This window comes from Stegastes partitus, unplaced genomic scaffold (genome assembly GCF_000690725.1).
Source record: "Stegastes partitus isolate 25-593 unplaced genomic scaffold, Stegastes_partitus-1.0.2 Scaffold1093, whole genome shotgun sequence".
Classification (NCBI taxonomy): domain Eukaryota; kingdom Metazoa; phylum Chordata; class Actinopteri; family Pomacentridae; genus Stegastes; species Stegastes partitus.
The window spans coordinates 62,773-80,717 of record NW_007578824.1 but is presented as its reverse complement, the minus strand read 5'-3'; the positions used below and the strand labels follow the sequence as shown (position 1 = coordinate 80,717).

At 42.9% G+C, this 17,945-nt stretch overlaps 1 protein-coding gene across 1 annotated transcript in view; it reads left to right on the top strand.

Moving 5' to 3' along the window:
- Positions 1-17,945, top strand: part of itpr2 (inositol 1,4,5-trisphosphate receptor, type 2) — a 65,219-nt gene that overhangs the window by 41,533 nt on the left and 5,741 nt on the right. The window contains exons 43-55 of the mRNA XM_008296000.1: positions 1,414-1,524; positions 1,887-1,982; positions 2,063-2,182; positions 3,689-3,817; positions 4,602-4,794; positions 4,933-5,058; positions 9,453-9,628; positions 9,717-9,881; positions 9,958-10,141; positions 11,662-11,748; positions 12,743-12,864; positions 13,053-13,218; positions 13,306-13,466. Coding sequence (XP_008294222.1) covers positions 1,414-1,524; positions 1,887-1,982; positions 2,063-2,182; positions 3,689-3,817; positions 4,602-4,794; positions 4,933-5,058; positions 9,453-9,628; positions 9,717-9,881; positions 9,958-10,141; positions 11,662-11,748; positions 12,743-12,864; positions 13,053-13,218; positions 13,306-13,466 — 1,836 coding nt within the window. The remainder of the gene's footprint in view (positions 1-1,413; positions 1,525-1,886; positions 1,983-2,062; positions 2,183-3,688; positions 3,818-4,601; positions 4,795-4,932; positions 5,059-9,452; positions 9,629-9,716; positions 9,882-9,957; positions 10,142-11,661; positions 11,749-12,742; positions 12,865-13,052; positions 13,219-13,305; positions 13,467-17,945) is intronic.

The window sequence follows — 17,945 nt, the reverse complement described above, 5'->3', positions numbered from 1 at the left end:
ACCCAAAAGTTTCCCGTATGCACAGAAGATTACACAACAACATGACACGCAGTGAGCGTTTGCAGAAGTAAACACAGATGGTAACGGTGGCATGCATCCGCCACCGCCACCGATGGTTGAAATAGAAATGTGACTGCTAACTAAACTGGCATCAACAACCAAATACTGCCTGTACGTTCTGGCCACTTCCACCCCGTCAGAGTGCACCCCCGGGGTAGAAGTGGCCGGGACATGCACAAGCGCACCGATCAATTAGGCGTGAAATCCAGTGATGCGTAGTGTTCTAACAAAACACCTCCTTGTATCTCGACCTCCGTCTTGACAATCCGACAGCCTTGCTATCCGACATAAAAGAAGGTTTTACATTTAGTGTCGGATTATCGAGTCACGACTGTATTGTTCTTTGTTGGTGGTGTGGTTGGATGTCCGTCTCTTCCTGGTCTCAAAGAATATTCAATGTAGGAAAATAAGCATAGTGAAAAGTTTTGCATTATTTGTTGAGTCATCAGGCAATTAAACTCAGCGGAAATAAACACGGAGAAATCACATCATGTTGTGATACAGATCATTGAACCTCCTGAACCCCAAGCAGCTTTTTTTTAATAAGCTCTTGTCACAAAGAGAAGTCAGAAATGTCTTCTGTGCAGTAAAACAAAGTTATAATGTCATAAACCATTAAAAAAAAGAGAGAAAATGTATTATTTTTCCATGTGACCACAGGTGAAGGAAGTAAAGGGTGACTCCACATACTAGATCTACATCTACTCATACTACAGATATTTTACTACCTACATTTTTAGTTTGTTCTCATTCATCTCCTCGCTGCTCCGTGTAAACACTGCCTGCAGTTCAGCCCAAAACGTCCCTGATTTTTTTGTCACACAACTGTTTATTGCAGTTGAGCTATTCTAGATTTTGCTCAAAACCACATATATTTTCGTTTTTTATAGAGTTTAATTAGAGCAAACTGTTTATTTTTCAAACGCTTTAAATTGGGACATATAGAATACAGACAGACGAGCACTTCAAGGACCATCAGAAAGTTGAAAATCTCTGTTTTTACAGTTTCTGATAAATTATTCACATTTTGTATATACTTTTTTAAAGAGGAAACACGCCTTTCAGGCCTGTCTGCAGATTTTTTGGAGGGGTTCAGAGGGTTAAATCAGGTCTTTACTTGCATTTAAAACCCATTATGTGCTCATAACACAGCCAGCTTTTCCTTCTGTCTCCAAGTTTTCGGTAAAGAACACAACAACAATAATCCGCTGTGCTTTCATACTGATCCCACACTATTTTCTGCCCTTTGTTTGTATGCGACACTTGTTAAGTGCAACCTTTTTCTTCTGATGAATTTTAATATAATCTTTTTTTCCCCCCTCCACACAAACTATATCTGCTGTTCTTTTCCAGACCTGTATAGCCAAGCATGAGTCAAATGGCATTGACATTATTATAGCACTGATTGTCAACTCCATCAACCCCCTGGGGAAGCATCGGCTGGACCTGGTGCTGGAGCTCAAGGTGAGCAGCAGGCGTCTCTGAAAGAGCCCCGAGAAGCCTCTCGCTATGACGCACAGCTTTTATTATAGCAGTGCTTATAATTTGCTGGATAGAATCATTGTCTGTAGCGCCGGAGACTGAGAACAAGATAACTGCATGTAATTTTTTATCACTTCTACGATGTTTAAAAAGAGAAATGCTGCAATTGTGTCTTACTTGAATAAATAAATGGAGCTGTATATTTTTTTCTGCTGAGGTTTTCTGTGTTTACTGGCTACACTTTATGTGGTTTTCCATCTTACGTTCAGTCAAGTTATTCATTCCTGAATTCAGTTTGTAGCCGATCAACATTAAAAGCTTACCGGTGGAGCCTTGTGTTGCAGAACAACGCCTCCAAGCTCCTGCTGGCTATAATGGAGAGCCGCCATGACAGCGAGAACGCGGAGAAGATTCTCTACAAGATGAGACCCACCGAGCTGGTAAGCGTGTGCGAGCGTTTACACAGACTGAATGTAGTCTGATGTGAAGTGGGCAGCTTTTCATAACGCTTGTGCTTCAGGTGGACGTGATGAAGGAAGCCTACGCTCAGGGCCTGGAGGCTGAGGAGGACGAAGACAGCGTTGGAGACCTGATCAGACCCAGAGACGTCGGACACAACATTTACATCCTGGCCCACCAGGTAACGCAAAAGCCTGCGTTTGTCTGCAGCTTGAATCTGTTTCCTGTGTGTGTGCCTGACCTTCTGCTGACCCCGAGGCCGCACACTGCGGGAGTCGCTAAATGATGGAAGACTGTTCCTCTGTGGACGGAGCGCTTCTAAAATTAGTTTTCATGATGTAACGCTGCTTCCACAGACAGGTGGGCTTTAGGTGTTTTTACTGATCCAGGTAAACACTGCATTACTAAACAAATGGCCTCATCCAGGGTGGGTTGAAAGTAGACGTGTTATGAATGTGAGCGCGTCCGTCTCATGCGTCTTCGTCTAAAAGTTGGAGAGAGAGAAGTCGAGGCTGGTTTTCGTTTCCTCTTTAGGAGTCAAGCACCAGACGGGGTATTTCTGTCCACCTAGCAGACTAGTTTCACCATGACAAGGAAAGGATGTTTTTTTTTCTCTCCATGTTTTAACTTGACTTTTTGACATGAGGCAATAAAAAAGAAAAGGCATTGATGGCACACAAACTGAGCTTATCAAGTAGCTTTTTGAAAATATTATGCAATCTTTTCTCTTCAGGGCAGCTGATAATAAATAAATAATGAGTAAGTAAATGAATAAAAGTAAACAGTACATGGCGGGGGGATTACAGAAGGAGAATTACATAAGCTCTTGTGTCTTTGCTTCCCCATTTTTCAACAATTACATGTTTAAATAAACAGAAGCGTGAGAGGGTTAAAAATAAGTTTAAAAAAACCAAAACAAACCGACTTTACAGCGGTTTCCATTATGTTCCGCTGTTAAAAGCCGTCTCTATTGTCACATGGGATTTGTTAAATTTCCCTCCTCCTGTGCTGTGGCACACATTTAAGGTGAACTCGGATCAATCAAACGGAGAAGCAGGTAGAAGAAGAAAAGAGAAAAGCCTTGTGAATTGTTAACTTTAGTTGGAGGTTACCTAACCTTATCTGTCAAACGTACTCAAAAAGAGGAACAAAGCAAAAAAAGAAGAGAATCTAGCAAAACCAAAAAAAATCTTTTTCCATTTAGGCATAATTTCTGGGCATGCATTAGTACCAATCTGCAGTATGACGAAAAGAACTTCAGAGCTCGAACTGGGAGGAACGACTATGTTCATATAATGGTAAATGGTCTGCACTTATAGAAACCTTTTGTACTTTAGCAACACTCAAAGCGCTTTACATTGTTCTCTCGTTCACCCATTCATACACTAATGGCGACAGAGCTGCCATGCAAGGTGCTGCCTGCCATTGGGAGCAACTTCGGGTTCAGTGACTTGCCCAAGGACACTTCGAGGGGCGGGAGATCGAACCACCAACCTTCCATCTAGTCCAATGATTAAACCAAGTCTTCATGTTCAAACTGTCTTTGTACTTTAAAACTGGCTAAACAAAGTGATTTCTTTTTCATTCTTAGTTGGCCAGACACAGCAAGATCTTGCAGCAGAGTCTGAAGCCGGGGTTGGCGCCGGGGTCAGGAGCCGACCCGGATNGATTTCTTTTTCATTCTTAGTTGGCCAGACACAGCAAGATCTTGCAGCAGAGTCTGAAGCCGGGGTTGGCGCCGGGGTCAGGAGCCGACCCGGATAACGAGAAGGACGACGCCCTTCATTACTACGCCAATCACACGGCTCAGATAGAGGTACACCTCATCATTCGTTTATCGTCACAGTTTGTAAAACCTTTAATCATCTGAACTCCAAGACCTGCTGCTTTAAAAAACTGTTAAAATCTCACCATTTATCAGATTCTCAACTTTCTGATGTGCTGTTATGTTGGAAAACTTCAACAAATTGAAGCTTCAAATTGTGATATTTCATCAAAATCACTTTATTCTACATGTCGTGTTGAATTGTGATAAAGCAGCAAAGTTGCTTCATTGTACTCTCAGTTTAAATTGTTTAGTTTAACCAGATCTCGTGAAATTAGACAAATTCTGTGCTTCTTAACACAACGGAGAAGCCACGAGTGACTCAACATTCATGTGACAAAAGTTTAGACCATTAGGCTGAACTGCAGGCTGTGTTTATATCGATATATATGTGTATGTATGGAAGCAAATTAAACATCTAAATCATAAAATATCTACAGTATTTTTTCTAGTCTTGGTAACATCTGTTGGCAAATCTGTTGCTGTGTGTATTGATTTAATGCTTATACATTTTTTGTAAAATAGATTATCAAAGGAACTGAACTATGGTTTTATCTTTATATATATATATGACATTATGACTTTATCATACTGCACAGAAGAACTTGTTTAGTTCTGTCTACATCTAGTCATGTTTGTGCCGCTTCCATAGACGTACAGGACTTTATATTGCAGTAAAAAAAAAAGAGCCCACAGTGAGTAAAAACACGCAGAAACTGGCTCCTTCTCCATTCACAAAGAATCCAACTTGTAACGAGGAACATTTGTTTGTCAGATCGTGCGTCACGACCGCACCATGGAGCAGATAGTGTTTCCCGTCCCGAACATCTGCGAGTACCTGACCGAGGAGTCCAAAACCCGCGTGTTCACCACGACCGAGAGGGACGACCAAGGCAGCAAGGTGAACGACTTCTTCCAGCAGTTTGACAACCTCTACAACGAGATGCGGTGGCAGAAGAAGATCCGCAGTAAGTCTTCACATCCTGGAAGATGATGATGATGAGAGGCAGCATGAATCATGATTACCATCCAGAGTGTCTGCTAATGTGAGTCACACGGTAAAATGAAGGACCTCTCATGGATGTAATGCTGTTTTGCTTCTGCAGGAAACAAGGCTCTGTTCTGGTTCTCACGCCACATCTCTGTGTGGGGGAGCATCTCCTTCTACCTGGCCTGTCTGCTCAACATCTCCGTGGCTGTGTTCTATCCGTTCGGCGACGACGGCGATGAGGGTAAGAATTTCTGCATTTTTTGTCATCTGTGATCTTTAACCGTTTTTAAAAAAAATATTTTTTTACCTTTTCAATCTGACAAATGGACGGATGGATTAAGTTATGGGTCTGCAAAGAGGGGCATGTGGGCCAGGAAGTCCAGATCAGGGACATTTTATCATTGAGCTTCACGACAACTTGTATTATTGCAACTAGGGATGCACGATATATCGGCGACCACATCGGTATCGGCCGATATTAGTGTTTTTTCCGATATATCGGTATCGAACAAATTTAGCCGATGATCATCTGACATTAGCGCCTTCATCTCTACGTTTGATATCGCTGCTATTTCACAGATGTTTTTACTTAAATGGTCCTGAACCTAAATATGTTAAAACATGTTTTGTTTTCGTGATGTAATAAAGAAGACTGTGGTCCAATTGGGCTTCTTCTGAATAGTTTTCATGTACTCACAGTGCTTACTTATACTCGTTTTTCGGTGTGAACAACAATTGAATATCGACATCGGTAATATCGGTTATCGGCGATATCGGATATCGTATCGGACAGAAATTTTAATATCGCGCAACACTAATTACAACCTTCACCTTTTACATGTAGAGATAAGTTTAACACTTAATGGTAAAATAAAAACAATAATAGATTTCTTTTTCATTGTGTACAACAGCGGTCCCCAACCTTTTTAGCAAGAAAACTTTCTAAGGACCGGTCATCACGCACGTAACAAAAAATAATTGTTTTGATTATTAAAAGTTTCATAAATGAATAAAATTACTTGCTAAATACGTGTTTCCTTTTTCTTCCATCTCAGTATCGAGTCTCTCCCACTTTCCAAAGAAGCTGAGATGTTTGTTTTTGTATTAAATTCAGCAACTGTTAGACTGAGGGCTTCGTTTAACGGATAAAAACTGACGAGTCAAGTGCAAGAAACAAGCGCAGACGGGAAGACGAGCTAGTCATTTTTCAAAATAAAACACCCTGCAGACTCCACTGGAAATAAAAATGAACCAATAAAATGTTATTTTTTTCTGTGCGGCCCGGTACCAAATGACCCACGGCCCAGTACCGGTCCACAGCCCGGTGGTTGGGGACCGCTGGTGTACAAGTTGCTGTAGGTCATACTATGGACAGCTCCTGGTGCTGAAAGAAACTCACCTGAGGAAATTCACCACTTAATTCCAATTAAACAGCGTCTTATCTCTTGAATTCAAATGCAAACCCAGTCATTAGTATTATTCAGCAGCGATGATGAAAAGGTTTAATTGCTTCTGTAATTTCCAAAGGAGGCAAATTGGCATGCGCTCCCCTTTAAAAGCACTACTTTCATTATCCACCTGTTTTACACAGTTTGAGACAAATGCGGTGTGTTTTACTGAGAGCAGAGGGGCTGACGTTCTCTGCAGCCCAGCTTATCATCAATGTAATTAATTAATAAAAGCCCACAGGGAATCGTGATTTATAGAGAAGTTTTCATTTGACCAATATGTTTTTGTTCTGGTTGGAAATGACTTAAACAAATGACAGAAGACGGCGAGATGGAGGTGGTCCTACCCTTTCTCAGTAATCAATGGCAAAGTATTTATTTCCTGTCACAGCGTATACGGTCCTCAGAGCTGCTAACGAGCTTTTTGCACGTCTCTGCTGGGATTTCCGTCCTCTCCTCTTCTGCAGCCATCCTCGTGTCTTTGAGGTTCTTGGTCTCGTCTTTAGTTCCTCCACAGATTCTCGATGGGATCTGGATTCTGGCTGCTAGAAAATGCTGATGGTGTTTTCTTCTGACCACTCCTTGACCGTTGTGGTTCTGTGTTCCACATCGTTGTCTTGTTGGAATGTCCAGTGCTGCCCAAGGACTTGTTTTAGACTTTGACAGTGTTGCTTGGTCCATCAGCGGAAAAAACACTCAAACGCTTCTCCTTTTTTTGTTCACCAAATCAACACCACATCCTTTTGTCCGCTTTCTTCTCGTCCAACCGCAGAATTAATTAGCAAAAGTCTTCTTCTTTGTTCTGATGAGCTTTTGCAAAGGCTAGCAGAATTTTTGTGCTTAGTTCTTGAAGATGCGAAGATCTCCTTGATCAGCCTTTTTACAGAGTCCACCGGATTGTCCATGTGAGACATTCTCAGATCCATCAGGAAGGCCTTGCTGGTGATCTTTCTGTTTTTTGGCCCCTTGCACGACCATTCTTGCCAGCACAGAGGTAACTGTTGGCTTCCTAACTTGCTCTTTTTAGATTTTTCACAGTGTGGAGCTCCTTGTACTCTCCTGATTGTGTTTCTCGCTGTGGTCACTGGCACTTGAAAACACTTAAATATGGCTTAATAGAATTTCCTGTCTCATGAGCAGCTGCAATGTGCAACTCTCTCTGAGTGATGAATCCTAATGGCGAGCTCACAAAGCTCTTTGGTTTTAGCTGTGACTTGCAGTTTACCAGTAAGCGACGCGAGAGCTACTGCCTCAGCTGTTAGAACATGGTGGACGTTACACAGGAACGTTTGGAAAGCGGCTTTTTCTCGCGGCATTAAAAATCTAAGAAAGCACAGAAATTGTTCAAATTCCTCACTACCAAATCTAATACAATAACCTTTGACACAAGTTTATGTCATCCCCTGCCAGAGGGCACATATTAATCAAATAAAAATTCACCGTAAATCAAAATATGTTGTGTCTATGAGTCATTTTTGTGCACTGCAGCGTCCGTTCAATATGTCCGAGATAATCCGCCAATAAAGAAACCATAACTTGTGCTGAAGCTGCAGCACAGCAGACTTTAACGACTGATTTAATGTATCTGAACAGATCTAATAAAGCGGTTTTTGTTTCCAAACAAACTTACCCAAAAAAAATGAATGAAATGAAAATGAATTACATAAATGAAAGAATTGCAGGTTTGTGTCTTCACCAAACAGCCTTGATGGTGTTGCCTTCAGCCAAAATCATTTCCAGCCTCGCTATTAAATAATTCTAAATCTCCTGACGGCTAGCATTATGAAATTACCGTGGCTCAGTTTTGCATTTATTCATTTAAAGCGCTTAAAGAGTTCAGAATGACTCTCTTATGCAACGACAATTATTTTTATGGACGGTTAATTATTATATATTATTACCGTGTGTTCACATTTCGAAAAATGGCAGCTCCAAGTCACCTGAGGTCATATTTATTTAAAGTCCTCACACACCTTTCGTCCGCCCACGCCGGTGTTTTCTCTCATGTGCGTAATCGGACTTCTGTTCAGGACACTGTAGGCGTGAACAAAATGTGCTTCAAAGAAATCCTGCTTCTTACCGTCCAGCTGCACCTTTCGCAGTGCGACAACTTGGACTTTAATCATTTCTTCGCGGTGTGCTGAGATGGCTTGGCCTCATGTTGGTCCACCCAGCTTCACACTGAGATATAATCAGCCAGGTTAAAGGTGTGAAAACACTTTACATGACATTTATCTGCAGTGTTAGAATACCTGGTTTCACGTTTTCTTAAAGGTTTGCCTTAATGCCAGCTGTAGCAGCCACCTATGAGAGCAAAGTGAGCATTGTTAGCACAGTCGTCCTCGTATTTATTCATACCCTCCCATTAAAGTAGGAAAATAATAGCTGTCAGTGAAATAAGTTGAAATTGACAAAAGTAATAATAAATAAAAATGTAATAAAAATCATGACATTGCTTTTGAATTGTGGTTCAGCAGAAATATATAAAAAAATAAAATAAAAAAGAAGGAAACAAGCATGATGGGACCGTAAACTAATATTTTGTTGAACAACCCTTTGAGCCAATCACTGCAATCAGGTATTTTCTGTAACTATAAGTCAGACTTCTAAACCTGTTGACAGCTATTTTGATTTCACTGCTCATCAGCAAACTGCTCTAATTTGTCTGGGACAGTTTGTTTGTTTTTTAAAAATTATTCTTTTCACCAACAATTCAAAAGCAATGTCTTATCTCACTAAATTATAATTTAGCAAATTTTTATTTATTATTACCTTTTTTTAGTTTCTAGTTATTTGAGTGACTATTGTGAATTCTGCCCTTTCTTTAATGGAAGGGTTTGAATACATTTGAGGATGTTATTGTGTGATTAAATGGCACAATGAAATATCGCATTGTGCAGAAAATGCAACTCTTGGAAACCGTCTTTCTCAGTAAATCGTCAACACGTTTTAGCCTCCTAAACACTCTTGAGCTCCTCTTTGTCGGCTTGCTCTGCCGGCTGAGGAGGAGATGGCTGTTTTGAGTGATGAGGTCCCAACGGGCCGCTGTTTGACATTTTAAAGTGTTGCCTTTGACGGTGTGCGCTAAGTTAAGCTCTTTGCTCAGGTGAATAATTCATTAGAGCAACGCCACGTTTCAATGCTTTGATGTGTTGTGCCTTGTTTGACGGCGTATTCTTCTACCCAGGCACCTTGTCCCCGTTCTGGAATATCTTACTGTGGGTGGCGTTGGGCGTCTTCACCGCCTTACTTCCTGTTTTACCCAAACCGTGGGGCATCCTGTTCTTCCTGATCTCCCTCATTTTGCGCGCCATCTACACCATGGGCCTCGGGCCTGCTCTGCTGCTGCTGGGCGCCATCAACGTAAGTGAAGGAAGGTTTGTGGAGGTGCTGTTGAGGAGCATGTCCAAAGCTTTCTCTTTTTTTGAACCATGTTGTGTTCCATTCTCAGCTATTCAACAAGGTAGTCTTTCTCGTGAGTTTTGTGGGCAACCAGGGGACGTTCACTCGAGGCTACAAAGCGGTGGTGATGGACATGCTCTTCATCTACCACTTGGGCTACGCCATCATCTGCGTGTTGGGCCTCTTCGCTCACGAGTTCTTCTACAGCTTTTTGGTAGGAAATCCCCTTTATCTTCTTTGATTGATTGATGACTAATAATTGCCGATGACTCACTGATCTCCCCTCGCAGCTGTTCGACCTGGTGATCCGAGAGGAGACGCTGCTCAACGTGATAAAGAGCGTGACGCGAAATGGGCGCTCCATTATTTTGACAGCTGTGCTGGCCATCTTTCTCGTCTACTTCTTCTCCATCATTGGCTTCCTCTTCTTCAAGGACGACTTCCGCATGCCGATGGAACGACTTCCTGGAACAGGTCAGAACGCTTTAGAAACGTGCCGGTGCATTAATGTGAACCGACGCCTTCGTCTTAAACGGCTTCGTTGCTGATCGATGAAGTAATCGATGCCAGAAAATATCATTATTCAAGCAGCCCATGTAAGTGCAACGTCCCCTGTGTTTAAGTCATCCTCTGTCTCAAGTCTATACTGTATGAAAGGACCAGAACCTGAACCCTAGTTTACCGAAATCATGTGAACCTGTTGCTCTTTTACAGTTCTGTCTGTGTTGTTTCTGTGCTGCGATCCGTGTAGATCCTCATTCATCCAGGTCATGATTAGTGCTTTACCAGAAGCCAACCAGACTTTTCTTCTCGGTTCTTGAAGATGTTTCACCTCTCATCCATGAGGCTTTCTCACAGATGACTTCTTGAAGAACCAAAAATAGAAGTCCAGTTGCTTCCCACTGAAGCTCTTCGAGTTGCTTGTGTGCTGCGTTTCTTTTTTTCTGATGACTTTCAGACATCAAGCAATAGAAAAGTGCAGCATTCTGGACAGTAACTTCAGAACTATGAAGACAATTACCAAATGCTGAGAATAAATTAACTTCGTTTTCACTGCGATCCTTCAGCTTGAATGAGTTTTTAGTTTTGTCTGCATTTTTCAACTTTTTTTTTTTGTGGAAAATCTACATTCTCACAAGCACAGCTGTCAAATCAGTGTCTGAATATATATCATCTCCACAGAAGTAGTTGTCGAACATGTACATTATACTGTATGTATACGTCCCCAGACACATGTTTTGAAAACACTGTGCAGAGTGTGGGTGTGTTAATGAGCTCCGGCACCGACGGTCAGGAAGACATCCTGCTAGCACATGTGCACCTGTTGCATAACCTGGTGGCCGCGCCATCCTGTGTTTTGCTGAATAGAGCGCAGCAGACACAGCAGAGCAGTGGTGGGTTATGTAACCAGCTGGGCTCACGCCTGTCTGTACGTTAGCCGAGGGCTGACTGGAGGTACGGCCATCAAACCTTGAGGAGCACCCCGTCCACACCGCCGCCGCCTCGGGGCTCTGACCTCCTGCGTCGGTCCTCGCACTCCCCGTGTCACACCCACTCTTCTTCTTCCTCTTCCTCCTTCCTCGTGTCTCCCAGCCCTGCCCTCTGTGCTCCAGGACTGTCAGGGAAGAAGGGCCTTTTGGTGACACTGTGGCCCGGGTGTACAGCTGCCTCCTTCTGCCTGTCTGTCTGCCGGAGCCGATCACACTCAGGCGGTGCGGCTCCTCTGCTGCTCAGGGCTTTACCGATGTGCAAATGATTTGTTCAGGTTTTTTCAGCAACACTTCACCGCCCACCCAGCAGCTGCTGCCTCAGTTTACATAATGTCTGACTATATCTTTCTTGCTGATTCCACCGGCGCTGATGAGAATTAGCGGGAAAGAAGTTTTAATGCAGGAGCGCGATTAAATCATTTCTCTTCCGTTTGGAAACTCTCGGCGCTGTTATCATAACCCGACTGCACATAAATCTCCCTTTTTCCCCTCATCTTTCTGTAGAAAAAAGCGATTTAGTGAGTAGCAGCGGAGTTTCAGACTCGTGCATGAGAGACAGCTGCCCTGATTCAACACCCAAACCACCTTCTGGTAAGTTTAATGATTAAATCAGATATTGTTCCCTCCCTATTGTGAAAGTCACCGTTGAGTGGACAAGTCTGAAGATTTTGTGGTTTGACCGGGGTTGTGGGTGTGTTTGTGACCTTTCCGGCAGTAGTCAGTTCCTGAAAGGTTACTTACACACAACACACACACACACTTAGGCATGCACACACACACACATGCAGCCATACACTGTTACACACACACACACACTGAGGCGTGCACACAAAGAAACTTGATGAGGCAGAGGGGGTGACTCACACTCCTGTTTGTTCTCCTGCGTCTCCATGGATCACCTGCACTATAGGGGCACACACGTGATCTCATCCACATCCTTCACCTCCTCTTTTTCCTCGGCAGTCATGCTGTGCCTGGCTTTACCTTTTTGTACTATATGTTGTATAAAGAGCATTCCTTCATAGTTGATAGAGCTTTAATCTTTATTCTAAAAAAAATATATTCAGACATTCGAGGCGGCAAAGGAGGTGAAGGTGATTTAATATCGGCCACTCACTGGAGTCAGCTGAGTGATCATTCTTTTAAATTAGGTCAGACTGTATTTGAATAATAAAGATTTTTTTTTTCTTCCTGAACTAGGACTCTAGTTTTCTGTCACACACTCTTTGTTCTGTTTAATTTAATTCAGGTAACTTCCAACAAGTGAAAAGACAAATTCAGTCAGATATTTTTTTAAAAATCCAGTTGATGATTTAGTTATCAAATGAGCAAAACGAAGGAGAAGCTGCTGTTACGAAAACAAAACAAAAACAGAAGTGTCAATATTGTGCAATTTCCCTTCAGGCCATAACACAACTGTAGATATTTAGCAGCCAGTACTGTACGTTTAACCTTGTTCTACGCTGTTTTTTTTTCTAATATTTTCTTTTAATAATAAATTATGTTTTTATTTTAATATTTTCTCTCAGGCTCTCTGTCTACTCTCGACCTTCACTTGTTGTTCTGTGTGTTTGTGCTGCTGCAGATGAAGACGACAGGACAGAGCGGGTGTGCGACACTCTCCTCATGTGTATCATCACTGTGCTGAACCATGGTCTTCGTAATGGAGGAGGTGTGGGTGATATCCTCCGGAGACCCTCCAAAGACGTGAGAAAAAATAGTTTGTTCACTTATTGCAGCCTTTTTTTTCTAAAGGTGGACTCTATTTGAATAAAACTGTAATAAAAAAAAAGGGATTTGTGTTGTTTGTTCTGTTCAGGATGAATATAAAATGTGATGGTGAAGCTGAAATGATGCATTTTCTCCGTATTTTAACCTCTAACCCGACCGTCCAGGAGCCCCTCTTCTCGGCCCGAGTGGTTTACGACCTTCTGTTCTTCTTCGTCGTCATCATCATCGTTCTCAACCTCATCTTTGGCGTCATCATCGACACGTTCGCGGACTTGAGGAGCGAGAAGCAGAGGAAGGAGGAGATCCTCAAAACCACCTGCTTCATCTGCGGTGTGTACAGCCACGTGACGACGCAAGTGAGAGGCCAAACGGCACGTTTGAAGGAATTCGTACTAAACGGAGCCGACGTCTTTGCAGGGTTGGAGAGGGACAAGTTCGACAACAAGACGGTGTCCTTCGAGGAGCACATCAAGTCCGAACACAGCATGTGGCACTACCTTTACTTCCTGGTTCTGGTGCGGGTGAAGGATCCGACCGAGTACACCGGCCCCGAGAGCTACGTGGCCCAGATGATTGCAGTCAGTACACCAAACACACACACACACACACACACACACACACACACACACACACACACACACACACACACACTGCTGTCTTTGTAATGCAGTTTTCTGCACCTCAAAGGCTGCTTCACACAGGCTGCTCTGTCATCAGAATACTGTAGCTTAAGTTATATTATACGTTGTGTGTTTACAAGGCATACAGCAGTGTGATGATTAAGAAATCTCAGACTGCACTGCAATATTCTGGAGGTGGCACATAAACACACCCAAGTCTCTGTTTATTATTCCAGGAACATATGGACAAACAGACACATTCATTTCACCCCCTAATTCATATTTTGTAGGCAAGCTGCACCGAGCAGATGAGCATACAGAATGTCTTAGTGCAGGAGTCCTCAAGTTGCACAGCCTTCCCCAGTTAGCAGACTTGCACAGTGTGCTACAGAAGCGTGATCCTCTACAGCAGACGAGCGATCGAAAAATGAGACTGAGCCTCTAGGCCTGTGCCAGGCATCCCAATTTATTCTCCTTCTCCGTCTCTGCTGGAGAGAGATGGCTCTCCGTGCTCAGGTAGTCTTCACTATGCTGAGCTCCTAACCTGCTGCGACACAGTGTGGTTAAATAGTAATTAAACCCAGTCCAGCTCTATTATCATCAATGCGCCAACTTGCTGCACTGACACACAGACAAGAAGTTGAAGGATGTAAGGGCAACTAAAGGTGTTGCTGTTAGGTTAATGGATTCAAATGAAGCCTCGGAGCACAATGGCACATTTAGTGATTAACATTCGGCCGTGATGGGCATAAAAATGGTGGCATTATAATGAACAATTTGCATAACAAACAGGTGATAGACGCTGAATTAATATGCATCAGCAGGTCTTCCAACAGGTCGGCTCTCGGATGCCGGGCCAAGGTATTGCTGGGTGATGAGGTAATGATGAGTCAGGAATTTGTATTAACACCTCCTAATATGCTGCAGAATGGCAACACACAAACAGGAGGGTAACGGCCTAAACAACTTTGTTTGCAGTTCTCGCGTGGTTTGTAAAGCGGCAATCGTCCACGATAAAAACCTGCAACGGTGTTGAAGTTCAATCAAAGATGCTGTCCTGCAATCAGATCGTAGTGAGGGTTTCTACTTGCGAGGTGCACGGAGCTGCTAAAGTTTGTTGTGCCAACTCTTGCTGCACTAAAGACAACTTTAGTACCAGACTGATGCATTTGAGCATCAATGCAGAAAAGCTCCTGGAGCTCAGGTGAATCGACTCCGGTCTAAATTTTTCATCTGTGATAAATATCCACGAGTAAATAAGAAAACAGCAAATTTAAAGTTCACAAAAAAAGCATCCAACTATCTAATTAGCATGTACATTTAAGGGTTAACACAAAATGCGCACATAATCTGCTTTGTCAGTGCAGGAACGGATGAAGAAACATAACAAGTTTTTCTTGCCTTTTTTTTTTTTTTTTTCATTAAGCCACACCCACCACCTGATATTTTTTGTTGTTAGTTGTTGTTTTTCCAGGGCCACTACTAAATTTATCAGTAATCAAGAAGACCATCCATCCATTATCTATACACCACTTAATGCTCAATAGGGTCATGGGGGGCTGGAATCCCAACTGACTCAGGGTGAAGGCAGAGGACACCCTGGACAGGTCACCAGTCTATCACTGGGCTACACTTAGAGACAGACAACCAAGCACACTCACATTCACACCTACGGACAATCTAGAATCACCAATTAACCTTTGGACCTTGTGGGAGGAAGCCGGAGAACCCGGACAGAACCCACGCTGCACGGGGAGAACATGCAAACTCCATGCAGAAAAATCCCGGGTGTCCTCACCAGGATGCGAACCAGCGACTTTCTAGCTGTGAGACAGCGGTGCTAACCACCGAGACACCTAGCAGCCCATCAAGAAGACCAGTAACAGATATTTGCAGAAAAATTAAAAAATCTTGGTGGCAAAATGAAGCATTACGCAAACTCCAGGGTTGAAATTCCTTTATTTGTTTATTTTTTTTACATACGTTTTATTAAAGGCAGTGTTTCCACATTTACAGTCTAGAGTTGATTGGCTCATACTCATGATGTGTAACCAATCAGATCATGTTGTGGGCGGGACATTCCTCGAGACTACAAGGTGATAACTACAGATGAAGAGAGCCATATTAGCACATTTTTGAATTATTATTATTGTTTTTAAAAACAATTGCAACACTGATAAGCAGAGAAATCCTGAATATTGGATCCGATAATCAGTCATCATGAAACCAAAAGCTGGTGTTGGGCTCCTCTTACTGATTTCAAAACAGAAAGAAGAAACACAAATGCAAATCCAGCTCAATTATTTTTAGGTTTTATCGTCAATGAGTTTTCAGAACATCTGTGTCATGTTTAGGTTATTCATGTATTTCCTTACTTTCTGTTCAGTTTTATTGCTTATTCTCTCTGATTTAATTTATTTTTTGGACTGGAGACTGTAAACTCACAAAGCCTGCCTTTGGGTGGAGCATTTGGGATATAAGCGTTTACCAGACAGGGAAGGTCTCATAAAAACGATGCTTGAAGTTGCCCTCAGGATGCCCTATTAGTGACTAAAAGTCTTGGAATCTCAGACTTTGCTGCTTCGGTTATGACCGTTCTTTGAAAATCTACCCCTTGTGAGTCCTCCAACTTATTAAAATTGCAATACTAAATCGCCCGCCCGCAAGTCAGATACTATTGATGAGCAAGGCACAGTTGCGTCGACAAAAGCCGAATTAGAAAGTGGTAGAAGTTCATGATCTCTGCTGCAGTTTGCTCCGTTTGTCTTCCCTCCGCCGCGGCCAGGAGCAGGAGCTTTGACTTGATGCTTAGGTGGGAACACTTTAAAGTCTCGGTCTGCGCTTCGGAGCTCTGCTTATTAAACTCCATCTTTATTGTACTCTCCTGCACGACGGCACTGCAATTTTAGCGCAACGGCGACAACAGCTACTACACAAATTAAAACCCTGCCCTCCCTGTGCTGGAAAAGAGCTGAAACCTGATGACCTCAAACACACACACACACACACTCAGACACACACACACACACACACTCAGACACACACACACACACACTCAGACAGCTCCTGCCTCTCATAATGACTGCATCTGGCCGGGGTTGGATAAAGCGATGCGGTGCCAAGCAAAAGAATAGGATCCTGTTACGCCGAGTGTCTGTTCTCGCCGGTGTGCCGTGCGTGCGGATGTGAATCAGTGTGCGGGTGTTTGTGTGTAAAATTATGACAGCGACTACAGGCCTAGCAGGTACTGCAGCAGCAGCAGCAGCAGCAGCCACAACGCGGTTACATAACCCATCTCAAGTGACCTGCTAATAGCTCAGCCCTGCCTGGCACGTGCTCTCCTGTCCCTTTCTCTCTCTCTCGCTCTCTCTCGTCGTCTCACACGCACACACATGCACACGCTGCCACTAAAACACGGCGAACCCTCGTTTACTGTACGGCATGTGACGCCTGATAAGCGGGCAAAGAAAGGGGCCCGGCGGTTATCATGTAAAGCGAGGCCAGAGGTCAGGTTTTTCTTAATGAGACGTAGTGGCTCTTTATAACCTGCTCTGCCTAAGAACTTTGCCGAGCGTCTGGTGATATCCCTTTCTCTCTCTCTCTGTGTGCTGTGTCATTGCATCTCTTGACACTCTTCTGTGTTTTTGTAGCTGTCGATTACAAGCGGCTACATAATTCAACAAGCCCGACTTTCCTCTGTTTTTTTTTTACTGAAATTCTCCACCCGAGCTCCGCCAGGCATAATAGATGGACGCCCGTGAAGCTTATTTTTATGATAAATAAATGTTGTTTTTCCCAGAATTAATCACTAATTAGGTCTTCAAATTAGCAATCTCAACTGCAAAGGCATTAAAGTTTCTGAAGAGTGCTCACATTTTAGATAAAGTGACTATTTTCTGTGCTTCTTCTGCTCTCATTCACTCTGTACCTGTTTTACCAACTTGTCCTGTTACAGAAATAAATAAAAAAATAGTATAAATGTACGAGAAATAATGTGTAATAAGGTTTGAGAGCACTTTCTTTACTTTAAGCATCGCAGGAACTTTATTAAAATGCTGTCATAGTTTGTTCAGATTGAAGTCACACATAGTGAATGAATAAAAATCAGGACAAACACAATTTTTTTTTCTTCTGTTTGACCACGGCGTCAGACTTTCGTGACATCTGAGGTTGTTCCCGCCCCGTGTTACTGCGCTGACCTCACCTTACACGTTTATTTTGCTTAGGTACAGTATGTACACACGCGTTGCGAAACAGGCCGGCGATAAGGTGACGGCAGCGGAGCGAGAAGCACATGAATGTCTGTAAATTCATGCTCGCTGATGTGTCCAAATGGATCAATGAAGCAACGCTAAAGCCTGACTCATTCAGACAGAGCACACAGTGGAAACACTGTACAGTTTAATGAAGAGCACCAACAGTTCACATTCTGTACAG